This window comes from Dermacentor silvarum, chromosome 8 (genome assembly GCF_013339745.2).
Source record: "Dermacentor silvarum isolate Dsil-2018 chromosome 8, BIME_Dsil_1.4, whole genome shotgun sequence".
NCBI lineage: Eukaryota > Metazoa > Arthropoda > Arachnida > Ixodida > Ixodidae > Dermacentor > Dermacentor silvarum.
This window is the reverse complement of record NC_051161.1, coordinates 165,585,212-165,612,946: the sequence shown is the minus strand read 5'-3', so window position 1 is coordinate 165,612,946 and position 27,735 is coordinate 165,585,212. Positions and strand designations below refer to the sequence as shown.

The 27,735-nt window shown below is 47.8% G+C and overlaps 2 protein-coding genes across 2 annotated transcripts in view; one reads left to right on the top strand and one right to left on the bottom strand.

Annotated features, from left to right (window-relative positions):
- The window catches only part of LOC119461822 (medium-chain acyl-CoA ligase ACSF2, mitochondrial), a 239,353-nt gene extending 215,836 nt beyond the window's left edge, over positions 1 to 23,517 (top strand). Inside the window, exons 13-15 of the mRNA XM_037723194.2 lie at positions 19,127 to 19,269; positions 20,742 to 22,890; positions 23,335 to 23,517. Coding sequence (XP_037579122.1) covers positions 19,127 to 19,269; positions 20,742 to 20,867 — 269 coding nt within the window. The 3' untranslated portion in view covers positions 20,868 to 22,890; positions 23,335 to 23,517. The remainder of the gene's footprint in view (positions 1 to 19,126; positions 19,270 to 20,741; positions 22,891 to 23,334) is intronic.
- A 640-nt stretch (positions 23,518 to 24,157) lies between these two features.
- LOC119462900 (uncharacterized) lies at positions 24,158 to 26,409 on the bottom strand. The gene is made up of 2 exons (XM_037724081.2): positions 25,235 to 26,409; positions 24,158 to 24,849 (listed from the first exon to the last, which is right to left on the bottom strand). The coding sequence occupies exons 1-2, from the start codon at positions 25,402 to 25,404 to the stop codon at positions 24,273 to 24,275; spliced, it is 747 nt and encodes a 248-aa protein (XP_037580009.1). The 5' UTR covers positions 25,405 to 26,409; the 3' UTR covers positions 24,158 to 24,272.
- Between the last annotated feature and the right edge of the window lie 1,326 nt (positions 26,410 to 27,735).

The window sequence follows — 27,735 nt, the reverse complement described above, 5'->3', positions numbered from 1 at the left end:
GTGTGATATGCAAGTTCGAACTAACCAAAAAACTAAAGGTTCAAGAACCGATTGCTATTTTTAGCTGGTGGCGCCGCTGTCATTCATCTACCGTATAAAGTAAGCTTGCTCAACTTCCTTCGCGATATTTTACAAGTGCTTACATAAAAATTAAAATTTATATTCAAGTTAGGCATCACCAGCGGAAATTAATTAGGCAAAAATTTTGCCATTAGCACTAATTAGCATGTATATCACTGTTATATGATTCAAATGAGCTCTGCGGGAACTGAATAGCTGGAGGAGATTTAATGAAAAGAAAACTGTCGTCCAGTGGAGCATAGCACGATCCTAAAATAAAGAATTGCTGCGGCTTAGCTCAACTAACCCTGGATATGCAAAGCGAAAGCTAGGTTTAGCCTGGTTAAGTCTTGGTTTCACTTGGTTAGCCTTCGATTTAGTTGTAATTATTATACTTAGGTATACACTCATCGATAAAAGCCAGGTATAAATTATAAGCCGACAAGTCCAAGCGTTTCGCGAGCCGAACGGCTAGCTCTTCCGCATTCTCCGACGCTAGCTTCGCGCGCTTGGCATTCCGGACCGTCTCCAGCATAGAGTTTCTAAATAAAAAACATGAAACTCTATGGTCTCCAGTGAAGCAGTTCGCCGGGTGAAAGACGCATGTCAGGCGCCGCTTGCGGCATGGTCAGACGCCGGTAAGCTAGACCCCGCGGGGTGGTATAGAGAAAGAAACGCTGCCAGCCAGCTGCGGCGCCTGCTGCGGCGGTTGCTAGGCAACGGCTCAGCTCGCGGTACTGCCACCGGCCACAGCGAAATGGCGAGAATTCGGCCAGTGTAGCTTTCGCTACAAAAAAAGCATGCGGATTTCACAGGAGAGCTCCGCACTTTCGAGAAAATTGTAACTATCGTAGCTTACCACAAAGTAGTGAATGGACACAATACGAAGCAACAAGATAGACTCGGACGGGTGCTACTATGAACTGCTTATTCACAGGCGATCAACGATTATATATGCGTACTATTTTGTGCTCATGCGCACCGTTAAATTATCGCATCGCAGGAAAAAGAAACCCCTACACAAGGTTCGCGCAGGTCAAAAAGCGGCTTGCGTAAAATGGTACTCAAAAAAGCCCAGGCATATGGAAGCTTCACTGCTGCGATTAGCGGCATTCTTTTTGATAAAAAGCCACAGTTTTGCCCGAAAGGCGAACCATCGATAGCGATAGCAAATTGGTAGACAGCTATACGAAATAAGGATAACACTTTTATCGGCCGTATAAACTTGGAACTGTTCGCTAGCTAACTAAATTAAGAAGCATGGTGTCAGCGCGCACAGACAAACATGAACACATCCCACTTGATGACCACCGACAGTCTGTCAAAATTCTGGAGCGCGGATGCAGCAGCGAACAAACTGACTTTTGTGCTGCGTGTCACTTCAGGGCAAACTGAGCGACGACAACACCGCTCGCACAAAGGTATGAGCCGCCTGAAGATCGCTTTCAAGATATGGTCTTGCAATGTAGGCAGTTGGTGCCGGAGTAAACGCCGCCCCCCCCCCCCCCCCTTCCCTCCCGCTTGCCTCCCTGCGCGCGAGAGATTGAGCCGCGATGCTCGGTTCCCCATGCGCGCGCTCACGAAATACGCAGTTTCTGTCGGAAAACAAGGCCGCCCCCCTCTCGTCCCGCACGGCCGTTCGCGCCAAGGAAGACGGCGCGTTTCCTCTCAGCTGCCCTCTTTTGCGGGAGCCGGATTGAGCCGCGATCGTCGGCTCCCTTCGCGCGCTTTCACTTGCACATACACCACACGGCGCGTGGCGACGGTGTTATCGCCCTTGGACTTTATACGGAATACCACGTTGACGGTGATGGCAGAAATGAGCTTGGAGTGTCACGATCAGTTTGCCGCCATTCTATCGCGAGATTCGCGCACTTTTTCTTTAACGAGGGAAAAAAACTAAGAGGACAGTAGAAAGCTCTTGTGTTGGCCATTTTAAAAAGCAGTAGTAAAACATCAAAAACGGAAACTATTAACGAAAACAACCGAACGCGGTGGTGATGAACAGAACAACAACTTAAACCAATGAAAGCACGAAAAGCCGATGGCGATGAAAGCCACAAGCAGAAAGGGGGTAAAAAACTAAGAACTCACACATGACCATTGGGAAAGGCAAGGTCCCCGCGCTCTCTCCCGTCTCTCTCCCGACCCTTCGTAATGCATTTTGTGGAATACGGTATTTGTTCAGCATGAAACGACTAGCCAGCATCCAAGTACTTCAATTTTAAATTTCGAAGTGAAAAACAAGTGCGTGTAGAGTGGGACATCACGAATCAGTGGCGTAGCCAGAAATTTTGTTCGGGGGGGGCTCAGGTTGCAGCGCGGCCTCCTCGTTATAGAATTTGTCGAGGGATCAAATGCATGAATAATAACTGCATTGCCAATTCCATTGTATATTAGATGCTGCAAACGAATTATGAACGCTATGCAATGTCCATTAAAATATGTATGTTTTCATAAAAGAATATATTCGTATGCCCCAAAAATTGTGGCAGAAATAACTGATATCAATGCTTCCGTGTTTTTTTTTTGTCTAATTAATAAGCAAAGAAAACATCACATGAACTTTAGAACTATTGACCCTTTTCGCGGAGCAGTTTGTTTTAGAGAAAGGAGATGGCGCTCACGGCGGCGCGCCATACCTCTCCTCAGCGACCGCGCACGAATACGAATCCATTACCGCTTCTACCTTGCTTCTGTGCTATCAGCTGTCGGAAATGCAACTGAGTTTTCGCTATCACACTGTGCTTCAATCTTGCTAGATTGAATAATGTGGATTGAAGACGTATGCAGTAGTTGGCTGCAAAAATAGTGACTGGCATGTTAAGCAATAGAATGAATCTGTGTGGCGAAGTTCGCGGGCCGCTGCTGCAACTGTCCGAACGTGTTACCGGCACTTCGTGATGTACGCATTTCCTCGAGGATACAGAAATTTGCTCATCTGCCAGCCTTGTATCGCTAACCTTCAAAAAAAGGGCTTCATCCCCAGAACGTCGGCAAGAGTGAGTACCACTCGTTAAACAATGACAAAGGGAGTAGCGCCGCTTCCTGTCATAGTAAGTTTCACGCACGTTATCTATACACATCTGTCCAAATGGCAGGTAAACTTACGCCCACTCTATCGCCGAGGTATCAAGAATAAGCGAATGGACGCACAGTCGAATATATGCGCACTGTATACACGCATTAAATGACGGACTACACCTATGGCGCACCAATGGTCGAAGCTGAATGTTTCGTGACGGTCCACAAGAGTAAGCAAGTTAGTAGCTGTAATATATATTTCCTACAACTTACAAGGTATTACAATGTACAAAACAGCTACGTTTCAAGCCTTGTGCGCAGCAAAAACAAATCTATCGCATTTGGAACTGAGCACACCAGCGAGTGCTTAAGCAGAAAATAATCAGATAGTGGCTGCACCGAGGAACTTCACTGAGCCAGAAACTGACAAGCCAATGCTTCAAAATATTTGCCGAATAAAGAACAAAGAGCAAAACACACTAATCCTGACTGAATTCATAATCTGAAAGCTTGGAATGCATATTTAGCCCCGCTTTTAGAAGAAGCACCATATACACTGCTTGAGCCGTTTGGACATAGCTTAATTAGCTCCGAAAGCGCTTTTGCATGTTCTCTGAAGCTGTGATCAAAGCTTCGTGTCGTCCACCTAGTCACCGTCTACGATATCTCCGAAAACGGAGGTTTTCTAAGCCGCGCCGGCGTCATACACTTCCATTGTAAACAAGGAGGCAACGGAGGCAGTTGAGGCAAGCAATGGAGGCGTAACCACGTGATCAAATATGGCAGCGCCCACGGGATCGCCGCGAAAAGGGTCAATATCAGTTCGAAACCAGCAAAGCAGTGCATGCAGCTTATATGAAAAACGTAAAGGCCATAAAATGAATAAGTTGAGGACAAATATTTTGATGAATCTTTGTCCTTGAATAACCTTGTTTACATTTTTCTACATATGCAACGGCCAGGAAGGAACCTCAATGACGCTATCCCTCGTTGCAATCGATTGCGCGGGAGCAGCTGTAACTCGTCGTGTATTGTAATTACACCTAGATAATACTCGCAGCAGTGAGTACAAATAAAAAGTGGGAGTTCTGCAAAATATATATTAGAAATGCGAAGATAGAATGGAATATACAAATGCGAAGATACAACTCGCTAAAGAGCAAAAAAAGAGTCGCTGAAACAAAAATCACTGCTTGTATGCACAAAACCTCGCAATAAGATATTTAAAAATACGTATGAGTCTCCAATAAATCTACGTATTTAAGCAAACTTCAGTGTATATAATGCGTCAAATAAGACAAATAAACATGTTGCTCAGTCACAGATAGTAACTTTGCGCACAGAAATACAGATGATCTAGGCAAGAACATAACTATGATCGCAGAAATCGTGTTATGTACTTGGGCCATGCAGTGGTCGCGACAGCGCCATGTGGGTAGAATAATAGAGGAATAATGCATAAATCAGTATGAAAATGTGTAATTTAACTGCCTGCACAACGCCAACAATTATTCTACACCCAAAATTAAAGGAGGGTATTCCTTCGTTTCAAAAAAGAAATAAAAGCAGGTAGCTGAAAATGAAAGATAAGGACAAACGAAGGTCACAGATGATGCGGTAAGTTGAACTACCCAATATCCGAGTGTGTTTTTGGCGAACGCCGCGTGGGCCGGGCTTTCAATGAGCAAGATCGGTCAAAATTGGTTATTGGTATTCTCGTAATTTTTGTATTCGCGTGATGATTGGGATCATGATGCTAACTGCTGGAATAAACGGCGAAAGTTTTTGCGGTTTTAAAAGCTAATGAACGGTCATACGTTTTCATATGTAAGAACTTATGAACCTGAAGGAACAGTGCTTTTTACTTGCATTGATTTTTGCTGCTTCGCTATCTAAAGGACAAACTTCTCTCGGCGGGAAAGTTGAGCGAAGCGGTCAATGACTTCGGACACGTTGATGCCGACGTCTCTGTGGGTGTATAGAAGCGCCAGCCTAACCATGTGTTCCACAGACCCTGTAGAGCGCAAGTAGTTTTTTTAGTAAACTCTTGCTAAAAATATTCTCTCTGCGCTGGCAGTGGTCACTGGAAGGGTGACTAGAAGCTGCAGCAGTATTTACACATTTACATAGAACCTGCTGTCGCAATGAGAGATGGGCATCTATTCCGGTGCTAAAACCTAAAACACTCCCTTGATGTCGTTGTCATACTTGTTTAGGTACCTTGCAGAAACAGTAGGTTGTTCGATTCCAGCGATGTCCGTCGTTTCGTCATCAAGTATGGAGGAGCAGCCTGCTTTTGAATCTAGGCTTTCTTTGATAATGTCATCACAAATTTCTATAATTTCGTTTTGTGCGTCTGGGCTTAAATACGAGGCATTATTGGGGCAACTTTCCAAATGGTTCTTCAGATATGTATCTCCACAATCAGCTCGCATGCGAAGAAGCACTCTGAAAATGCCTGTATTTTCAGCAGAGGCATTGCTTAAATCCATAGGGCCCCTGTCTCTGTGGCCACGGAGAGCCAGACCTTGTCGCCGGCAAAAAAAAAAAATTCTCAATAATAAGCCGTTTACTTTCTTCTGTTTTCTTATATTTTACTTTGCCTGCCCTGGTCCAGCTGATTAATCACATTGGGCATGCTTCCTGAAAATGTTTGGAGAAACGTATCAGCTGCTAGGTGACAGTCCCAGTGATATTTAGTATTTTCGTGTGTGTGGAAGATTGCAAGCGCTTGCTTTCATTTCTGGAACAGCTTGGACGGGAGGGCTCCAGTGCGCGCATGTGTGGCCCAAGTTTATAACATCATTAACCCCATAAAGTTCTAGAATTGACAATCTTTTAAAGCATGCCTTTGGAAATTAATGTCTGCGCACCTTTCGCGTCAGAAGTTTATGAGAACTTTATACCCATAAAGTTTCGTAATTGAAATCCATGCGCTCCGTAGATTCCGCGGCCATTGCGAGATGCCGCAACGCGCCCGTTCGCTATCGAAAAGCCGTTGCAAGTGTGTGCTCGGATGGGGCTCCTTGCGTTACGTGACTCCAGGTGCAAGGGCGTTGTCACGAAATACAGCCCGAGTTCGCAATGTTCGTGCCGAAATGTCTTTTCGAGCGTGAAAAAGACATTGTAGACAAAATCCAGAATGATTGCCGGCGTCGGTGGTAGTTGTGGTCGGCGGTGCATGCCAGCACGAAAAAATTTCGGGGAGGGGCTGAAGCCCCATCAGCCCCCCCCCCCCCCCCCCCCCTGGCTACGCGCCTGTCAGGAATGTCAATGTAACTTCTTTTCCATAATTGGCTCTTGTGGGTGCAGTAGAAGATCTGGAAAGTTCATGGTTTCAAAGCATGTAAGTTGTAGCACGGCCGCTACATAAAAAAAAAAAAAACGGTGCGGCCTGCTGCATGGCGCCGAAACGGCGTCTCGGGCCTAGTTCTTCTCGCGCCCGCTCTGGCGCCACTACTCTCGTACAGCTGTTCACGGAGAAGCGCTTCCACGGCCGCGTTGGTACGCGCGACAGTGACACTAATCAGGCCGTAAATAACGCGTTTTATAGTTGCATAAGAAAAGTTTAATATTGAAGTCGTTATTAGAAGTGCCGATTACCCTACATATGTGAAAAGTCTGCCTTAGGAGTGCCTATTTTTTTGTAGAGTGGGCCTCAATGCTCCACATGAAGGCTGCCCGCTCGACTCACTTGAAATGAAAAAAAAGTGCTCTATTAGGAATAATCGGGAGTGGATTTACGTGTTTCTTCAAGGCGAAGCAGTGAGTGATGCAGGCGCTGAGGAGGGTGGCCAAAGGGCCCTGACGCCTTTTCTCCCGAAATATAACTTTTCCTCTATCTCTCTGTTCTCTGCAATCTGACTAGTGCGGCAGGTTGGACAGGTTAGTAGACATGCATGACTTGAAACCAGTTGTGCGTAAAGAAATGGTGGCTAAATAAGATACGCAGAAATGACAAGCGCTTGTTCTGTGTACGTTTAATCCTTCTGCCTCCGTTCTTTTTAATTTTTTTACGCTCTGCTCATCTACATCTTGCTTTTTTTTTTCAGACATCAGTCTTTTTTTTTTGCATGTACTGCGGATAACCGGGTAAAACAGTCGGGACCGCAGTCGCAAGCAAAAGCCTAATCTTCGTGTACTTTTTATAGTCATTCTCAGTAAAATGTAATGAACATACCAGCGACCTGTCACTTTGCTCCCACTTGCTTCCTTTCCCTGACGGCCCTTCGCGAGAAATATTCTTCAGCCACGCTTCGCGACGCGGTAGATCACAGGGGAATTCGTGGTACTTCACAGTAGCGTCCCTTGTCGCGTTCGAATTGCGCAGCAGCACACAAGAGCTTCGCGGCATCACACCGCTAGAGAAAACCGTCTACCAAACACCCGCACACGGAAAAACTGTATTCAAGCACAGGAAACATGAGGCAAGCTGTCACACACACGATTACACACAAAAAAGCACACGAGAACGTGCACGAAAAAGCACACAAACACGCATAAATCCTGAGTCAACCACACTGTAGCACGAACCGGCGTCTGTCTTGCGTACCGGAGCAGTGGCGTCCCACCAAAAACAGCGGCCGCCATTCTCAACTCAGGCGAGACGCGCTCGCCCATTGACGGCGACGCGACGCAGCAGGCCGCACCTTTTTAAAGACGATAGTCTTTCTTGGGGATCTTAAACGCTGAAAATTTGGTCTGTCTGTCTGTCTGTCTGTCTGTCTGTTTGTCTGTCTGTCACCCGATTCAGCCACCCGGCCAAAGTTGGACCACTTGCTTACCGCCCACACTACTTAAACTGGTACGGCTGTTCATACTTGTGAACGTTATCGATCACAAAGTAAATATTACGCATATCTGAGGCGCAACATCACTAGGTAAGTATTAGGAGGTGTGTTCCTTTAATAGAAAATACATAGATACGTAACTCTAAAGAACCTAGTTTCTTAAGCTGCGCTGAAAATGCCATGCTATGCGCGCCGACGAACGACGTTCCCCGACTGCGCACCGACGAGCGCCCTCTGCCATGGAGGAAGGAAACCCTCTGCACAAGCTCATGTTTCCCGATGTATTGCCAGATGGCGTCCATGTCTCACGCAGCGCCTCCTCAATTTTATCAATGCCAGCCAGATGCGGCCGATTCAACATAAAGGAAGCGCTGTCTGAGGCAGGGCAAAACATAAATGGCCGCTTGATGAAATAATGCGGTAAAATGAAATCTGTTCAAACAAACCTTCATGCCAGGACGGAAATGGTACGAGAACAGCATCACGGGTGGCCGCGGATCAGACCAGCACTCATGTAGTACGGCCGGCAGAAGACTATCGTCTTTCGACGACATTTGCAGCGAAGCACGCAGATACGCGGCAAATTTTTTTTTTTTTATGTAGCGGCCGTGGTTGTGGCTTCTTCAGAAATTTTCCAGTCTTTTTTTTTTCTTTCGAGCTTTATTTAACATCTGTTACATGTTAGGAGCCCGGTCAAATAGTGTCAGAATGTTTGACTGAGTTCCCGCACCAGAGCATGACCTTACAGTGGTCCCGATTGTTACACGTACAGATCGAAATCAATAATCAGAATTGTGCTTAAACACCATGACTGAACCAAGGACAGAAAGAGAAACACATACCACGGAACATGCACAGTTCGTAAAACCATTCAGATTACCGTTTAGTGCGTAGCAAGATAGGGCAAAGGAGTTCTAAAATTATGTGCGTCCGTCTGTGGCTAAAACATGTAGGCCAATCCCAAGGATCGTGAAATACCGGGCCGACCGTGGTTCGGTGTTGAACCCTTTCCCCATAGAGAGGGATAATGCGCAGTTTAAGCACATTGGGTGTGCTCTTGACAGCGGCCGGCAGGTATGGCGTGATAATGACTCATTGTGCACGCAAACATAATGCGCATCGGTGCAATACAGTCTACTGGTCAGTCTAAAACCCTCTACGAATGACTACGTGCCTACCGCAATACATCCAACCCTGCCTTTTCCCCCTTACCCAACCCTACCCGGGTGGACTGGGAGGCTGCCCTGCTTGGCTGCTCAGACGTACGGGTCCAAAAGGCCCTGGTTAAGCGCGCCCAGGCGGCGGCTACCGCCACCGGGGTCCCGTACTAGGGACTCCACCTAGTGTTTGTAAGGAGCGCCCTCTTCAGGGTCGTCCCGAGCATACCTCCTAGAACTTTTTGTCATGCAACTAAATGTTTTTCACCACCACCACCACCGCAAGACAAAGAGGAGTCATTGATCACTTGTACCTACGTGCTATCCACAACGTGAAAACACTGAAGTATGTGTCATACTTCTGCCTAGTGACGTGATTTCTGATTTTTTTAAACACGAAGCACATCAGCACAGCGAGTCTCAATGAATGTTTTGTACAGCTTTTTTCGTTTTCTTATTTGGTGCAAAAGGTCAGTCGCTATCCATGACTTATGAGATTCCTTCGGGCGGGTAATGGTTTTATATGGAAACCATGAATTGTAGACAGATGTAAACATTTCAGAGAACCGGTCTTAATATAAGAATAAATTTAGCACATATTTAAGGATAAAAACTTAAGACACGACATAATGGACGCCATCAGAATTGCGGATATCAAGGCGGGCAGGTGCAGAAACACAAAGTCATGTCATCAACGGGCTTTCGCTTCTGCGTCTTAGGTTGATTATTGTAATGAGTGAGTGGAGGACGACGTGGTGGAGGTGTAAGTTAGGACTGTTGAAAAGTGTGGCGGCGAAACACTGCGAAACAGCGGCAGCTCCAAACAGCCTCGAGTGGCCAACAAAGACGATGTTGGCGGGTGGTGACACGACCAGTCGGACGAGGGAGGAAAAAAGTTACCCCATCAGTGGTTGGCATGAAACCAGGGGTACGAGGAAGCAGCAGAGAGAAGACGACAGACTTGTACGTAGACAATAGGGGTGGCTCGGAGACGGGTAGCTCGAAGATAGCTGGTGTCGATGACGGTGTCGTCGGTGTCCAGACACGAACGTGAGAGCCTCGACAACACCAGGTCGACTCCGGCTGTCCATGGAGAGATCAGCCGAGCGTAGGCCTCGGCTATTTCTGCTGTACCAGCTGCTTTTGGGTTTTCTCCTCTTAGTCCTGATCCTGAGGCAACGCGCTGAGTGCAGAGGTCACCTAGGGGCGACCAGAGGCCTTGAGCGACGCTGATGAGAGGCGCCAGGCTGAACTCAAGCCAAGGGAACAGCATGAGCGCCGCTCAGGTATAGCGGTCGCACATGGACGGCCTTTGACTCCGACGGCCTCGGACTCTGACGCTCTTCGACTTCGGCTTTGGACTCCGAGGTCCGGAGTTCCCTCTTCCCTGCGTACGCGTCCCTCGTCTGCCACTGCCCGCTACGCCACTACTGCCGTAAACGCTGGTGTCATTGCTGTCAACGCACCGCCACCCGAGTATCTAAGACTTCCGATGACTGAGATCGTTTTTTTTTTCGAGTTCTCAACCGAGAGTGATTTGAACTTCTGGCATGCACTAACGGGGCTAGCTGGGCTTCCGTTTTTCTGCGCTTTTTGTGTGCTGTTTGCTATATTGGTTTGGTCTCTTGTAATCAATGTGAAGTTTGTTTGGAGGGAAAAATGGCTTCGTTCTTTCTGAACAGCGACTCTGCCTCAGATTAACTGCTTACAATCGAGGAATCTCCCATCACAGTTAGCAATCCTCCTGTCGGGGCGCTACGAGTGGTATTTTGGCATTTTGAAGGGCAATGTTACTGATAAACCTGATATTCTCTTTATTGTCCGTTTAGATTGTCTGCCCTGCCTAGTTACCTACTTCAGTGAAACAGGTGATGTAGTGCAAGCGTTCAACTTGGTAGTCGTAGAGTAAAGGAATATGTCCTGACAACGGCACACTTTGCGCATTAGAAAGTATACGGAAAGAGGTAAACGGAGCAACAGGTTTGCAAAACGAAGCGGCACCTCTACTACTAACCCCACTTTGGCTCGTTTATTTGAGTGACATCACGATCATCGTCCGGCCCCTTTTGGCAACGGCAAATGGCTCACTCTTCCTTGTGGTTGGATTAAGCTGATTGCATATATCCAACATGCCTATTTTTGTAATTTTCTCGAAGTCATGAGAGCCGCCTCGGGGCCACGTTCTCAGGCCTCACCGCCTCAGTGAACACGGTTCTTTGTAGCAAGTCTCAGAAGAATGGGCCTTGGCTGCTTCGCTGTAAAGACGCGCCTTCTTGCTGCAATTTTGTACATGTCAGTATTTCAATGCTTGTGCTGGCAGGAGCTTAAGCGCAATGCCGTTGTCGCCAACATTACAATGACGCCGACGTCTACCTTTCGGCTAATGCCCGATTTTTAACAGCGTCGAGAGCCGCTACCTCTCGATGTCATCGGTACACATTCAGAGAAAAATATTTATTACAAACGAATAATTTTTATGCAACACTTTTGTATAACATTAGAACGCGTATTTTATTTAATCAGAGAGGCTTTGCCTCAATGCCCACTCCTTCTTACGGCTTCATTCTAAGGCCAGCAGAAACTGTGTGTGTAAATAAATAAATAACTAAATAAAAGACTCGATACATGCGCTTACAAAAACTTCCTGCCGGTGATTTTAAATGCATGGGCTTGTAAGGTAATTTCAGAACAATCGCCATTACTTCGGCGACTACATTCTATCAATAATTTTATTGCGATAGCAATTATATGGACAATTCAACCGGATTTCTGCCGTCGGCGTCGCCGTCGCCGTCGCCGTGAGGTTCCGTATAGATAAAATCTTCGCTGCGCGCCGTATGCCCGAGCGGAAGCGTGCGGGGACGCGCGCTATCACGGAGAGCGACCGCACTCAATCTCCCACGCGCAAGCAAAGAAGCGGGAAGCCAGCGCCGGAGGGAGCGGGGGGGGCGGGGGCGCACTTCTACTCTGCCAACAACCGCGCTCGTCGCTCGCCCGCACCGTCTCTTATCTCCACACGGCTCTGACCTTTATGCGCTGTGCATTCGCCGTTCAGTTTCCGTTGAAGCGATAGACCGCACGTACCTTCGCCCGCTGCGGCATATGCGCTTGCTGCCAGCGTTTTGACAGTCGTTGTCTGCAGGTATTCAGCGTGATCTATTCGTGTTTGTTTGTGCGCGCTCACACCACGCTTGTTCATTCAGTTAGTAATAGTCGGGCCACATTTTCCAACGCACACTACACATGCAATGCTGCCCGGATCGGCAGTGCAGCGCCACAGGTGTGTCCCTTCGCATGCGCTGCCCACGGGAAGCGCTTCTCATCAACACCACCGTTTCACACGCGCCTTCTCGTGGTCATCGAGTCTCTCTTCATGTCGGTCTACTTACGCCGCAGCACACCTGCTTACTTATTCGGCTCATGTTTACTACAATTCATATTGCTACCAAAGCCGCTCACCTTACTTCGTATGACATTGCTGTGTTGCTATCGCATTCATTGCTTCGCCCTTAGGGCGAAACTGTCACATTTTATTATTGCGATAGCAATTATATGGACACTCAAAGCAGATTTCTGCCGTCATCGCCGTGAGGTTCCGTATGGCGTCAACAGTGATGAAATTGTCGCCGCGGGCCGAACACTGTATGTGCGAGTGAAAGGGCACGAGGGAGGCGCGCTATCACGGGGAGCGAACGCACTGCAAAGAGCAAACGCGCGTTCTGCGCCGTTCTCCCTGAAGGGCTGCAGAATTAAGCGTCTCTTTCCTCCTTTACAATCACCATATATATAGAGGAAACGCGATTTCTTCCGTCGCTCGAAAGGCCGCGGGGGGGGGGGGGGGGAGGAACGGGAGGGAGGGAGGCGACGTTTAGCTGCGGAACTAAATGCGTATTTATATAACAGGTGTCCCAGTTTCACCCGAAAGGCGAATCATCACTTGCGACAGCAACTTAGTAGCGAATACGGAGTAAGGATAGTAGTTTTATCAGCTGTATAAACTTGGACATGCAGCAGCACCAGCACCGCGCCGAACTGGTGTCGACGCCGTCGCCTTTTTGCCAGCGTTCGCAACGAACGCGCGCGGCGTTGGTGACTGTTGCCAGGGCCTCTGGGGGCGTCTCGGAGGTTTACGACGAGATCAGAACGGTACACTCGTCGAGCAGCGTCCGAAGTCTTTACCTCCTGAGAAGGTGGTACATTTTATTGCGACAGCAATTCTATGGACACTCAAAGAGGATTTCTGCCGTCGGCGTCGCCGTCGGCGTCGCCGTCGCCGGTGCCGTGAGGTTCCGTATGACGTCAATGGAGATGAAATCGTCGCCTATGATGATGATAAGTGGTTCTTGAGGGAAAGGGAAAGGTTGGCGCTATCTTCTGCAGCCCTTGAGGGAGCACGGCTCAGCGATGATGATAAGTGGTTCTTGAGGGAAAGGGAAAGGTTGGCGCTATCTTCTGCAGCCCTTGAGGGAGCACGGCTCAGCGCCAATGCTCTATGTGCGAGAGAAAGGGCGCGAGGGGCGCGCGCTTTCACGGGGAGTGAACGCACGGCGGAGAACAAACGCGCGTTCTGCGCCGTGCTCCCTTAAGGGCTGCAGAAGTAGGCGTCTCTTTCCTCCTTTACAATCACCATATATGTAGAGCAAACCAACACCCTCTAGAAAAATATGAAGGCCTTAGTTCTTTTCCCTTTCCATTCGCGCTACGTCAGCAGATAGGGCGGACGCATGAGGCGGCGAGCGCATTTTGCGGTTTTGCCCGTCGCCGCGACACGACGCATCCGCGCGTCCGGATCGCGCTGGTGCGCGTTGATCGCGCGTCTCCAGAAACTCATTCCCCGGCGCCTATGTACAGTCGTACATCTCTTCGCTGTTCAGTCGGACGTGTTTTCCTCGCTGTGAAAAGAATCCCGCCGCGATGCCGTGCAAATGCTGTGTACCTCGATGCCGCGGAAACTACACGGGGGACACGAAGGTGCACGTCTTCAAGTTCCCAAGAGATCAAGCTCTAAGGGACGCTTGGATTCGCGCTGTGCCACGGGAAAACCTCACGGTCACCGAACATTCCAGGGTAAGTTTTTTTATTTAGGTGTTAGTTAATTGAAAGAATATAAACGTACATGTGTAAGTGGCTCATGAGCCGCATGTTTGTGTGACCTGTAGCCGTCGGTTTGCTTATTGGAGCGTATTATTTTTCTAGGTATGTGAACTTCATTTCATGGACGAGGACATTATTCGAGACGCGACGCATACAGAATAAGCAACTGGCCGCGTAATGACAGTGCCGCTATCTCATGTGCGCCTTCGCCCAGACGCTGTACCGTCGAAGTTCCCGAATCATTCGAGCTACTTGTCCAGAAAGACCGCGAGGAGGGAAGATCCTGACTCCAAGCGCGGGTGAATAGAGAATGCAGCCCTTGAGAAAGCCATCGCTGAATCCAACGAGGCATTTATCAGAGCACGCGATGAGGATAAAGTCAACAGTGTGAGCGAACTTGCCAACCACTTAAGGAGCCAAGGGATGAAGTTCTGGGATGTTATCGAAAGAAATGAAAGGCTTCTTCTCATTCACATTGTCGACGATGAAGCACCGTGGTTGAAATACTCTGTTTGCGTGAAAGGAGATTTGAGCGTGACACTACACGTTATGAAAACGGCCGTAAAAAAGCTCCGTGCAAATCTCTGCGTTCCCGAAATCGCTAACAGTAAAAGGGGTATGGTGGAACTCCTGGAAGGCATCGAGAAGTGGGACTGTGACCTGATGTCCAACTCAGTCGCCGAAATTTGCGAGGCTGTTTGTTTACTGCTTGATCAGCTTTGCACGTCCCAAGCAGAAGATGACGCCAACTGTATTCAATTTCTGAAAGAGCAAGTCACCTTGCACCTATCGAAAAAACAGCGCAGGCGCTACTCTGCTGATTTCATGATGTTTTGCTGTATTGTTTTCACTATATCGCCCCATGCATACGCGTTCATACGTAGCCATGGAAGCATCACCTTGCCGCATCCTATGACGATAAGATCAGTGTGCTCGTCTTATGGTATGAGTCCTCAACAAGAGCATCAGAGTGAAACATTCCTCAGCTACATGACAACAAGAATTTCTGACCTGAAAGATGACCAGCGCTTTGTCACAGTTATGGTTGATGAAATACATATAAAACCTTACTTTGACTACAAAGGAGGCAATATTACCGGCGCTGCAATTAATAGAAATGAAGCTGCTAACTGTGCGCTCGTTTTCATGGTGCGCAGCGTGACGTGTAAATTCAAAGAAGTTGCGCACATCGTGCCGGTGCACCGAGTAGAGGCAGAGTTCCTGCAAAAGACGCTTAAAGACGTGATTTGTGGGCTGGAAAAGATTGGGTACCGGGTTATGTGCGTCGTCAGCGACAACAACTCTGTGAACAGAAAAGCGATGTCACTTTTCGAATCACCTCCGTGTAACAGAATTGTGTACCAACATCCATCAGACCCTTCAAGGCCGCTGTTCTTCGTTATAGACCCAGTGCACATTCTAAAATGCATACGAAATAACTGGATCAATCAGAAGAATGACCAAATTTGTTTCTACTTTCCGGAGATCCAAGGAGACACACCAGAATCAGAGCGAATGCAAACAGCGTCATTTGCAACAATCAGGGACCTTCACAGCAAGAGTGTGACCAGCTGTTGAAATATGGCTATGGGCTGTCAAGAAAAGCCCTCTACCCTTCGAGTCTTGAAAGGCAGGACGTAAAGCTTGCTTTACAAATCTTCAATGACTATTTACCAGAGGCGTTACGTGCTCTTGGAGCAAAGCACAACCTATTCTCTTTCGAGGCCACGGCTACATTCGTCGAGATCATACTCAAGTGGTGGAAAATTGTAAACGTCAAAACTCCATGGAAGGGAGAAAGGCTTAGAGATCACTTCCAACAACCAGCGCTTTCCATTGATAACGATCCAAAAATTGACTTCTTGCACATGTTTCTGAAGTGGCTGGATGAGTGCAAGAACAAATGTTTTGACAACGGTACTCTGACAAAGGAGACTCACGCTGCTCTCGAACACACCACCTATGCGCTTGTTGAGCTCGCTAGGTACAGCTTCGAAGAGCTTGGAATGTCATATGTCCTTTTTGGGAAGATTCAGACAGACTGCCTTGAAGATCGGTTTGGAAAGTATAGGCAGCTGGCAGGTGCGCAATATCACATCTCCATCAGGCAGATATATGAAGTCGAAAACAAGCTGCGCCTGCAGAGCACCTTGCCTACAGTTTCCCCTGACCAGCACTGGGAATGTGTCCGAAAGCAAGTCGAGGCATTGCTTCCCAGCAGCAACGTTGTTGTTACCAGCCAGGCTCTTACGAAGATGCAGGACGTCGTCCCAGTCCTCGTCTACGTTGCAGGTTATGCAGTATACGGGACCCTTAGAAAGTTGAAGTGCGAGCAATGCAGGGACTCGTTGACCGTGGACAAGAAGATCACAGTCTCTGCCACAAACGAACATTATGGTCTTGTGAAGCAGCTGGACCGAGGAGGTTTAGTTTATCCATCAATGTTTGCACTTAACGCAGTTGCTCATAGCTACGTTGTAGTAGAGCAGCTCGCTACAGAGCCAGCACTGCTTATGATGCCTGAACAACGCCAGGTGGTAACGAAAATGACGCTACAATTGCTGGCTAGTGAAGAGCAGTCCGACTTCGATACGTGTGAGAATGGCCACACAGTTGAATTAGTGCTTAAACATCCTGCGGTGCAGCACCAACATTCTGCTAAAGAACTTTTGTAGGAAGCTGAACGACAAACTTCTCGACGCTGCCGATAAATCAAAAAAAAGGAAAGCCACAACTCTCGAGGCCAAATAACTGCATGCATTGCTTCTAATATAAAGCCAGCACAAAAAGAAACTGGGCTTCGTAAATAAATGTTTTGCTGCTACAGTTTTCTGGCGTTCTATTCTTTTTTAAATATATGCATGCTTGTTCTTGCAGAAAAAAAATGTTTCCGCGCAATGCACCTGCGAGACAACCTCTCTTGAACAGCGTTCCATATCTTTTTTTTTCAATCCGCCCCATCGTGTGACGTCACGCGAAGAGAGCTAAGGCCTTCATATTTTTCTAGAGGGTGTTGAGCAAACGCGCCTTCTTCCGACGCGGGAGAGGCCGTGGAGGAGGGGGGGAGGGGGAGGGAAGGGAGGCGACGTTTAGCTGCGGCACCAAGTGCCTATTTATATCAGAGGCTCCGGCAACAGTCACCAACGCCGCACGCATTTTGAGCGAACGCGGGGGAAACGCCGACGGCGTCGACAACAGTTCTGCGTGTTGCCGGTGCTGCTGCATGTCCAAGTTTATACAGCTGATAAAGTTAATATCATTACTCCGTATAGCTCTCTACAAATTTGCTATCGCAATTGATGCTTCGCCTTTCAGGTGAAACTGCGACAACTTTTTATATAAATACGCATTTGTTGCCGCAGCTAAACGTCACCTCCCCTCTCTCTCTCCCTCCCGTCCCCCCACAGCCTTTCGAGCGACGGAAGAAGTAGCGTTTGCTATCTATATATGGTGATTGTAAAGGAGGAAAGAGACGCTTAATTCTGCAGCCCTTCAGGGAGCACGGCGCAGAACGCGCGTTTGTTCTCGCTTATCAGGGAGCACGGCGCAGAACGCGCGCGCGTCCCTCGCGCCCTTTCACTCGCACATACAGCGTCCGGTGCGCGGCGACGATTTCATCTCCATTGACGTCATACGGAACCTCATGGCGACGCCGACGGCAGAAACCCTCTTTGAGTGTCCATAGAATTGCTGTCGCAATAAAACGTACCACCTTCTCAGGAGGTAAAGACTTCGGACGCTGCTCGACGAGTGTACCGTTGTGATCTCGTCGAAAAAGTGGTCGCAGTTTCACCTGAAAGGCGAAGCATCAATTGCGATAGCAAACTTGTAGAGAGCTATACGGAGTAATGATATTAGCTTTATCAGCTGTATAAACTTGGACATGCAGCAGCATCGGCAACACGCAGAACTGTTGTCGACGCCATCGGCGTTTTGCCCGCGTTCGCTCAAAATGCGTGCGGCGTTGGTGACTGTTGCCGGAGCCTGTGATATAAATAGGCACTTGGTGCCGCAGCTAAACGTCGCCTCCCTTCCCTCCCCCTCCCCCACGGCTTCTCGCGCGTCGGAAGAAGGTGCGTTTGCTCTACATATATGGTTGTACATGATTGTAAAGGAGAAAAGAGACGCCTACTTCTGCAGCCCTTAAGCGAGCACGGCGCGGAACGCGCGTTTGTTCTCCGCCGTGCGTTCACTCCCCGTGAAAGACGCGCCCCTCGCGCCCTTTCACTCGCACATACAGCGTTCGGCGCGCAATCTGGCGCTGAGCCGTGCTCCCTCAAGGGCTGCAGAAGATAGCGCCAACCTTTCCCTTTCCCTCAAGAACCACTTACCACCACCACCACCGCGCAATCGTTGGCGCTGAGCCGTGCTCCCTCAAGGGCTGCAGAAGATAGCGCCAACCTTTCCCTTTCCCTCAAGAACCACTTACCTACCTACCGGCGACGATTTCTTCTCCAAATGACGTCATACGGAACCTAACGGCGACGGCGACGGCTACGGCTACGGCGACGGCGACGCCGACGGCAGAAATCTGCTTTTGAGTGTCCATATAATTGCTATCGCAATAAAACCTACGAACCGCCCGCAGAGGCACCGGCAACAGTCACCAACGCCGCGCGCGTTCGGTGCGAACGCGTGCAAAACGCTGACGATGTCAAGAACAGTTCTGCTCGTTGCTGGTGCTGCTGCATGTCCAAGTTTATAAAGCTGAGAAAACTACTATCCTTACTCGGTATAGCTCTCTACTAATTTGCTATCGCAATTGAAGCTTCGCCTTTCGGGTGAAACTGCTATATTAATTTTTAGTAGCCCGTTTCGTTGTAGCGAGGTTCGATTTTATTGACTGTTGTGATTAAGCAGTGCCTCTTCTGACGAAGTGTTGGCCCACCTGACTTCTCAAAAGGGGCCTGCTTTGAGGAAGTGGTTTTCATTAGTCAGATATGCTGTGCGAATATATGCGATCTTGATAAGCTAAACCTCTCTTCATTTTGACGGTCGCAGAGCACGAGTCCGTGGAAGAGGCTAGCGTAGTAGGTGTACCCGACGAGCGGCTGGGTGAGGAGCTGTGCGCCTGGGTGCGGCTGGCGCCTGGCGTGGCAGACAGCACCACTGAGCAGCAGCTGCGCGACCACTGCAAGCGCAGGGTGAGCCCGTGCTCTGCACGTTCGATAACACAGCGGCTCCGTCATTACTTAGATTAGTCGCAGCACAACTGCCTGCATTGCACAGGCCCCATTAGTGTGCAGGCACAGACATAATCATCATCATTATCAGCCGATATTTATGTTCACTGTAATTCGAAGGCCTCTCCTTGCAATCTCCATTTATCCCTGTCTTCCGCTAGCTGATTCCAACTTGCGCCTGCAAATTTCCTAAATTCATCACCTCACCTAGTTTTCTGCCGTCCTCGACTGCGCCTCCCTTCGCTTGGCACCCATTCTGTAACTCTAATGGTCCACTGGTTATCTACCCTAGGCATTACATGGCCTACCCAGCTCCATTTCTTTCTCTGAATGTCAGATAGAATATCGGCTATCCCCGTTTGCTCTCTCATCCACACCGCTCTCTTCCTGTCCCTTGCCGTTAGGCCTAACAGTTTTCGTTCCATCGCTCCTTTTGCGGTCCATAACTTGTTCTCGAGTTCCTTTGTTAACTGTCAAGTTTCTGCCCCATATGTTAGCACCTGTAGAATGCAGTGATTGTATATTTTTCTTTTTAACGATAGTGGTAAGTTCCCACTTAGGATTTGGAAATGCCATTTGGCATTTGGCAATGGATTTGGCAAAGAAGACATGTCGAGCATCAAAAGAGGTACACTGGTATTCAGCATCCACGGTGGCATAGGGATTCTGGTCAAGGCTAAACATGGGTTATCATTTATCAAACAGCGATTACAATGCGTATACAACCTTGAATTGATTTAGTTGAACAGTTCAGGCCACCTTCAGACCGTCATATAGTTTATTTAAGTAATTCAGCGAAAAAACTTAGTCGACCTCGATTGAATATCTGGCTTTTATCAGACAAGCATTCGGAATGCCTTGGTCTAAGATCTAGGACCTCGGTACTACGGCACACAACAATGAGTCGCCAGTCTACAAGAGTGGATATAGTAGAATGAGCAGAGGAAGTCATTCACACGAGCGATTTTTTGTGTGTGTGGATGACTGACCAAATAAGTTGTCCCTTTGTGTTCCATATTTGTAGTTATGGTCACAAACAAACCTCGGCGCTATTATTACGGACCAAGATAGGGGAGCACGACACTAGCTCTGTCTGTTTACGAGCGCCAACCGTTTTACGAGGTAAGTCTAGAATATCATCGTCTTTATACTTAACTGAGGCAAAGCGCAGCGAGTATATTGTTTAGCGTTGTCGCGTGCGCCGAAATATCTCGGGAAACATAACAACGTGTAGTTCTTTCCCTTCTGTGTTTAACGATTTGTTTATTCGGGATGCAGCTTCCTCTATCACTTATAAAAATAGTTTGGCCTATATGTATTAATGGAAAATAAGGAATTTCACAATGTTAGAGCAGGTGGCCCCATAATTTCTTTAAGCTTTACAGTTTTTATACAGACACTGGCTCGCAAAACGGCATTTGGTGGTGACGCAGGTGAACAGCCTCAAGGTGCCGAAGTACATCGAGATTGTAGAAGACTTTCCGCGGACCAGCGTGGGAAAGATCTCCAAGCCGGACATACGGAGTGCCATGGCACGCAAGCTGGGCTTGCAGTCCTAAGCCCTGACCACACTGCATTCTGCGTGACGTAACCAGGAAAATCAACCAGTTGTACCACAGCTTACCTGAGCTATTTCAGTATTGCTACACTCATTATCGGTAACCGGGCCATGCTATACTGGGTGGTTGTGCTGCTACTCAGACTACCCAAATACCGCAATAGCTTTTGTGGTAGTTTTCCAAAAGCTAGAAAAAGAAAATGGTTGTTCAGCTGCAAACGTGAATAAAAAAATAACGCGCTGTCGCACACACAACACAGAATAATGACACTTAACTTTTAAAATTCAACAGAAAAAGGAGTACTCTGCCTTTTCTAAAATATGTGCATTTTTCTATGTTACGTACCAGGCATAATTAAGGAGCCTGGGACGTGACCGACACGTCTGTACATTATCTATGGGCCCCATTCAGACTCCAAGAGCGACTTCTCTGTTGGGCTGCTTTCTTATGCATCTTGTTCAATATGCATCTACCTGCAACCCGCGCATGCATAGCGTGTTAAACTGAATTATACATAACTAATACCCGTGTCACACGGGCGTTTGGAAGGCCTTCGAACCGATAGTCAGTTGACTCAAAGGTCAAGTTCGAGCTGCTACAAGGGCGATTTCGACGGCCGTCGAGTCAATAGTCTATCGAGTCAACGGAGCACTCTACAACTCTATCGAAATCTCGATGGCCTTTGAGCAACGGAAGCGGAAACAGCGCGAACATGCCCTCTCGTTCACAGTGTGCTCGTAGTCACGGTTAGAAAGAACAAATGAAACCAAAATGTTCTAAAAATACGATATATGAGTGTTACTAATTATTCAATAAAGTATTTTTGCCACTTGATATATGCGAACTGCACATACTCTCGACAACAGCGACGTGCTTGTGTTCATTCCTTCTTCCATGTTGTCTAGTACACTCTCCCTCTACTCCATGTGCTGCCGGCAGCAATCATATCGCCGCCATTTTGCTCTCTGCATTCTTCTTTTTTGCATGTGTACTTTATTGCGTTTTGCTTTATCATTTCCGCGTGTTTAGTTCATCTTGTACTTTTTTTAATAATTAACGTAATAATTTGTGTACGCCTTTTTTTTCTCATCTGCGAAGTGAATTAGTGTTTTTTTCAGGCGAGTGACTTTTTTTGTTTGTGTGTGTGTGACATGGAGCACGGCCAGCCCCAGAAGAAAAAAAAAAGTCGCGCCATCGCAGACGCGGCAGCTGTGGGGAGAGTGGGAAACAGCGCTCCTAATAGATATGTGGGAGGACCGCCTGATGGACTTACGCCGACAGAAGCGTAATAGCGGAATTTACGACGAGATCGCCGCGGCCTTGCGACAGGAGGGCTTTGAAAGAACGCGCGTTCAAGTGCAGCACAAGATCGAAAATCTTGCACAGACTTATCGGTAAGTGGCTTTCGTAAATTTGTCCGCTGACCTTACGATTAACCGTTTGAGTCTCACCAGGGCTTGGCCGTGGGAGAGAGAGGTGCTTATTGAGAAAAAAATGAACAGGTGGATCTTCGCAGAAATTGATTTGTCGTGGAATTTTTTGTTCCGCCACCCCATGACACTTTTAATGAGCTGTAAACTCGGCCTCGAACGAGCATAACTTCAAGAATATTGGTTGCGCATGACGCAGTTGGTTAGTGTCTAAACTCAAGGCAATTGACTAATGTGACTTTAAGGGTTCCGATGCGGAAAATTACAACGCAGCACACAGTGCGAAAGTTATAGTCGCGTGACGTGGATTTCAAAAAACAGTTTGGCTACACAAGACTGTCTGGTGTTCCTGTTCCACTTTTCCCTCAGTTCGGCGAATTTGATCAGTATATTTTCTTATCTGTGCCCGCCGATGCCTCTTTATTGTTAATCAAACCTTCTCGTTTATAACATTCCAGGTTTTGGCTAAAAATCAGAAAACAGGTGCTGGCGCCATTCCTTGGGCACATTTCTGGCGTATTCACAGTTTCCTGGGGACATTCCCGGTCAATGATCCATCAAGGGCTCAAAAGAGCTAAGTGACTGTTGAAGAGGTATAGCATTTTTGAAAAGCCTTCAGTGTGTGCAGAATAATCTGTGAATCCATTCGCTTGTTCGATGACTTCTTAAACTGAATGTGCACAACTCGCTCTATTACATGCTACTTTGTAGGTTGAAAGTGCAGCATTGTCCTAAATTGTGACTCATACTGCTGGATGCAGGTACTACTTTTCCGTGCGTGTACAGTCCTCAGGATAGTATAAGCGTGTCAAAATAACAGCTGTTTGCTGGTACCCAGTCATTGCAATCACGTAACACAGAGACGAGGTGCATTCCCGTTTTGTTGGTGTTTCCTGTTCAACTACAGCACTTACAATAGAGTAGAGTTGGTGTGCGTATGATTGCATCACAGTGTTGAGACCCATGATGGAATGTCATCTTGCAAAACATTCTGAAGTTATGAAAGATGCAAGTGACATTATTAAATCATTATGCAGGTCATCATGGAAATGGTAAACGGCAGCGAAAGTGCTGCCGTCGACATTGACAATGGGCTGCAGTGGGAGGACAGTGCGCCCATAAGACCCCTGGACAGCCCAGGACTGAACTCCCTGCCCACGTGCAGCCCAGCCTCCAGCAGTCCGGCCTCTCCCAGTCCGGCCTCTCCCAGCCTGGCCTCTCCCAGCCCGGCCTCCTCCAGTCCTGCCTCCTGCAGCCCCGCTATCAGCAGTGCCAACCCTGGTAGCTTGGCTACTACAAGCAGGGGTGCAAAGAAGAGGAAGGCGGGTGACGACCTAAAGCATCAGATATTGGCTGAGCATGTACTGTTGAGGGAGCAGCTGGTGGCTAGCCGCCAGAGAGAGTTTGAACAGAGAGAAAGACTAATACAAATGCAAAAAAGTTTTTTAATTCAATGGCAAAATATTTGGAAAGAAATTCGAAATAAAGTTGCATTTGCTGTGATTGTATGGACGCCTCATTTTCCATTTCTTACTTCGCCCATCTTGTGGGTTTTGTACAGAACACTTTCTTCAATGTGTGCGCTAAATCACTCCTTTGAGTGCAAAAAAAATACTTGTGCGCTGAGAATAAATGAACTTATGCTAGGCGCACAAGGCACACATTTGATGATGACAGTGGACTCACTGATCTAACAAAGCATTTAGAAGAGCTATGAATTGGGCTAGTTGGTGTACATTTCTTTTTCTTACGCTAAGTGCAGTAGGACGCTACAGGAATGAAACGGGCACTGGATATGAAGCGGACAGGAAGTGACACATGGGAGCGCAATGTTGGTAGTTTGCGGTTCCATGTGTCACTTCGTGTCCGCTTCATATCCAGTGCCCGTTTCATCCCTGTAGCGTCCCACTGCACTTAGCGCAAGAAAAAATGAATAACAAAGCATGAACATCCACAAAACTTCAGCATAAAATTCTCAGCTCTGCTGGAAGTGCCTGACAAGAGCTGCTCTCACATCACAGCCTGTCCCTTCCTCAACGTCCGTGCTGTGGTCAGGCTGATGGAGGCCGCCGCCATTGTTCTGAACCTCGACCAACCAGTGTTGGAGCACAGTGTCGCCAAAATGCTCGCACACATTGTTCAGAACACAGCAGGCACGAATGGCAAGGCGGGCATTGTCGATGTCGCATTCCATCATTTTCAAGATAAAGCGAAATCTTGCTTTGAGCCTACCAAATGCATTCTCCACAATCCGTCGAGCTTTGGAAAGGTTATAATTAAATAACCTTTGTTCGTCGCTTAACTGTGCCCTGTGGCTGAATGGCTTTATCAGGTTTACAGTGAGCGGAAACGCTTGATCACATAGTATTAATGGCGGCACAGCTGTACCACTGATCGTTACTAGTGGTCGGTGGAACAGGGGGCCCTGGACTGCGTCTGCTAGTCTTGATCGGTGGTATACATATGCATCGTGGCAGCGGCCAGGCGAACCCACATTGATGTATCGGAACCTATACTTGTGGTCGACCAGTGCGAGGAGGATGATGCTGTACCTGCATAAAAAAAGAACTGATTAATTCGGATTGCTAGTATCATTGTTCTAGCCACAAATTGGTTCTGCAGGCTCATCGTAGGCAGAACATAGACAACAGTGTTTAGCATGTACATAAACTCTCCTGACAGTTCTCCGTATTACCCGTATTACTAATTACCCATTCTCCGTACTCCAAAAATAGACAAAACTACACTCCAAAAATTGGATATACAAGATTGCACAGAGCGCACAGGTTCCAGCCGGTTTTCAGTCCGACAGGAGGGCCTCTGACCTAGCCCCGCTACAACGTCTTTGTCTTCGCCATTGCTCGTGACAATATGACCAAACTTGAAAGATGTAGGTGATGTATTGAAAGTGCACACCATGTCAGAGCTACGACTTACCATCCTTTATAGTTCCTGTAGTCGGTGGCGCTCTCCTTGGGCGGTGAAACGGGGAAATGGCACCCGTCTAGTGATCCCATGGCTTGCGGGAATTCTAATGTGGCCGTGAACTCGGGAATGTGCTCGGCCATGCTCGAAGCTGTGGGCATCTTGATCCACTCGGCCTCCATAGTTTGGATAACGGCCTCGCAAAACTCTCTGTAGGCCACGTTGACGGTTGAACGTCCCACAGCAAACAATTCGGCGACACTACGGTCTTCGGCTGAGGAACACAACCGGTACAAGCCAATCGCGACACGTTTATCCAGCGCGATGGCTACACGCACGTTCGTGTTCTGACGCTCGAGCAGCGGTCTCACGGCATCCACGGTGTAGCGAAAAGTCGCCGGCGTCACGCGGAATGCACGCTTGAACAACTTCTCACCAAGCAATGGCACAGTCTCCTCAAACCACCTCGTCCGGCGAGAGAACGACCATCCCTGTTTACGCTTTGTTCGGTCACCGAGTCTACTGTCATCATCAAATTGTTGACCATCAGCAGCTCTTCCTCGATGGCGTCGGCCTCCGCTTTCGCCGCCTCAATCCCGGCATCAAGCTGCATGATCGCAGCCATACAGAATATCATAGCAGCCTTGTCATCTTGCGGCTCTGTCTCCCTGCCACCCATAGCGGTAGCAAAAAGGCAGTCACAGCGCACTCATTTAGAATGTAAACACACACCAAAATGGCAGCCGCATCAAGCGGCCGCAAACGTTGCCACAGTTTCGCTACCCAACAACTTAAAACTAAACATACATGTATGACAATGTATAAAAAAATTTTTTTTAATGCATAAGCAAACATGAAAGAAATTACAGTGCTTTTAAGTGGTTTTAATGTTGTTTAACTTTTGTGGGACATGAAAACGAAAATAAAGATCCGCAGCGCCACACAATTTTGCGAGAAACGTCTGAACCACTCAACGGCCTTTCAAAAGTGCCGTGTAGCAGCGCGACAACTCCTTTGAGTCGATAGAGTTGTGAAGTTTCGAAGGCCGTTGACTGGAAGGCCTTCCAAATGTGCCCGTGTGACACAGGTATAAAGCAGTTGAAGTGCAGTAGTGATGACAGTAAGCAATGGTCAGGGGGGGGGGGGATTTATGTCTGTTCCTATGATGTCTAATAATTTTCCTGTTTTGGGCAATGCGGTGTCGGCGTTGGAGATCCATTATCTCGCACCTGAAAGTTTTGGGGTTTGAAATAAAGAGCAGGATGCCCTCTGTCGTGAGAGTTTGGTGTTCACAAGTACTTGTCGGAACCTGTTGTCTGCGGTAGAGACTTTGACAGTGTATTGACATAAATTTGACCAATACTATTTTCTATGCGAAACAACAAAATTGAGAATGCCATTGCTCAAGAAACCAAGTTTGCAGGGAAGCGTATGAGAACGACGAATATGGATTGTAGGTGCTCAACTGTTGAAGAAGCAGCTAAGGACGTCCTCTCAGAAAACTGAAGCTTATTTTATGAGGATAAGAGGTACTGAAATTAGGAGAAATTAGGGGGGCTAAGGGGGAATGAAACGCCACATCAAGCGTAAGTCTCCTGTGCTCTCTCATGTGGTTTCCGCATTCACTGAATCGTACTTAATTGCTTAGTCCGGTGCATTCCCACCAGTGCGCCAAATTAGAAGAGATGCGTACCAACCACGAAGTTTATCTCTATCCACCTCACTCCATGACGCTACTCGAGACAGTCCTATTGAGGCGCGAACAAACACGCTGTCTACGGACCCCATAGAGAAGTAGTTCTGCTTGAGAAAGGGAAAGGTTGGCTCTGTCTTCTGCAGCCTTGAGGGAGCACGCCTCAGCGCCATCGCCTCACATTCAACATTACATGCAGGGTAAGGGAAGTGTCGCAGAAACGAGACGAGACAGCTGCGTTCGATGCGAACGAAATCAAGATTCCTCTTTTTTTCGTTTTATTGCTTATTTAGCGCGCGCGTCTTTGGAGCCCACCGTCTTCTTCTTTCTCGTCTTGTCCGCTCCCATGAGTTTCAATAGCTTCAAAAGTTTTCTTCTCATCAGTGGAAGCAACCTTCAAGTGTGTAAAGATGTTGTACAGGTTCCCGAACGAGTCTTCCTTTGGTTTTGAAGAGACAGGAGCGCGGCTTCCCGTCGACCCCAAAATATACTTCAATGACCTTAGCCAGGTTCCAGAAGGATCTAGGAGTGCGTTCACCGAGCAAAACGATATCTCCTTGGTTCACTGTCATTTCTTGCTTTCTTGCGTTACACTGCTCTCTCAGTTCTTTCAGATATTGCCTGTTCCGTCTTTTTCACCAATCTTTCGTGATTTTTTGCTTATTTCTCCACATTTCTTTTATGCTGACCTTTTTTCACCTTCTAATGTCTTGCTCTTTGATCCTATGCTTTCCACCTATTATATCAGCCGGCACAATAGGCAGAGGCTCATCCGGTTCGCAGTATACACAGATCAACGGTCTGTTATTAAGGACAGCTT

What these genes read in the sequence shown, in the direction of transcription:
- LOC119462900 (XM_037724081.2), bottom strand. Translation starts at nt 25,404, where the DNA reads ATGGAGGCCGAGTGGATCAAGATGCCCACAGCTTCGAGCATGGCCGAG. An exon ending in TACAGGAACTATAAAGGATG is followed by an intron (nt 24,850 to 25,234) that starts GTAAGTCGTAGC and finishes TTTTTTATGCAG; the next exon opens with GTACAGCATCATCCTCCTCG.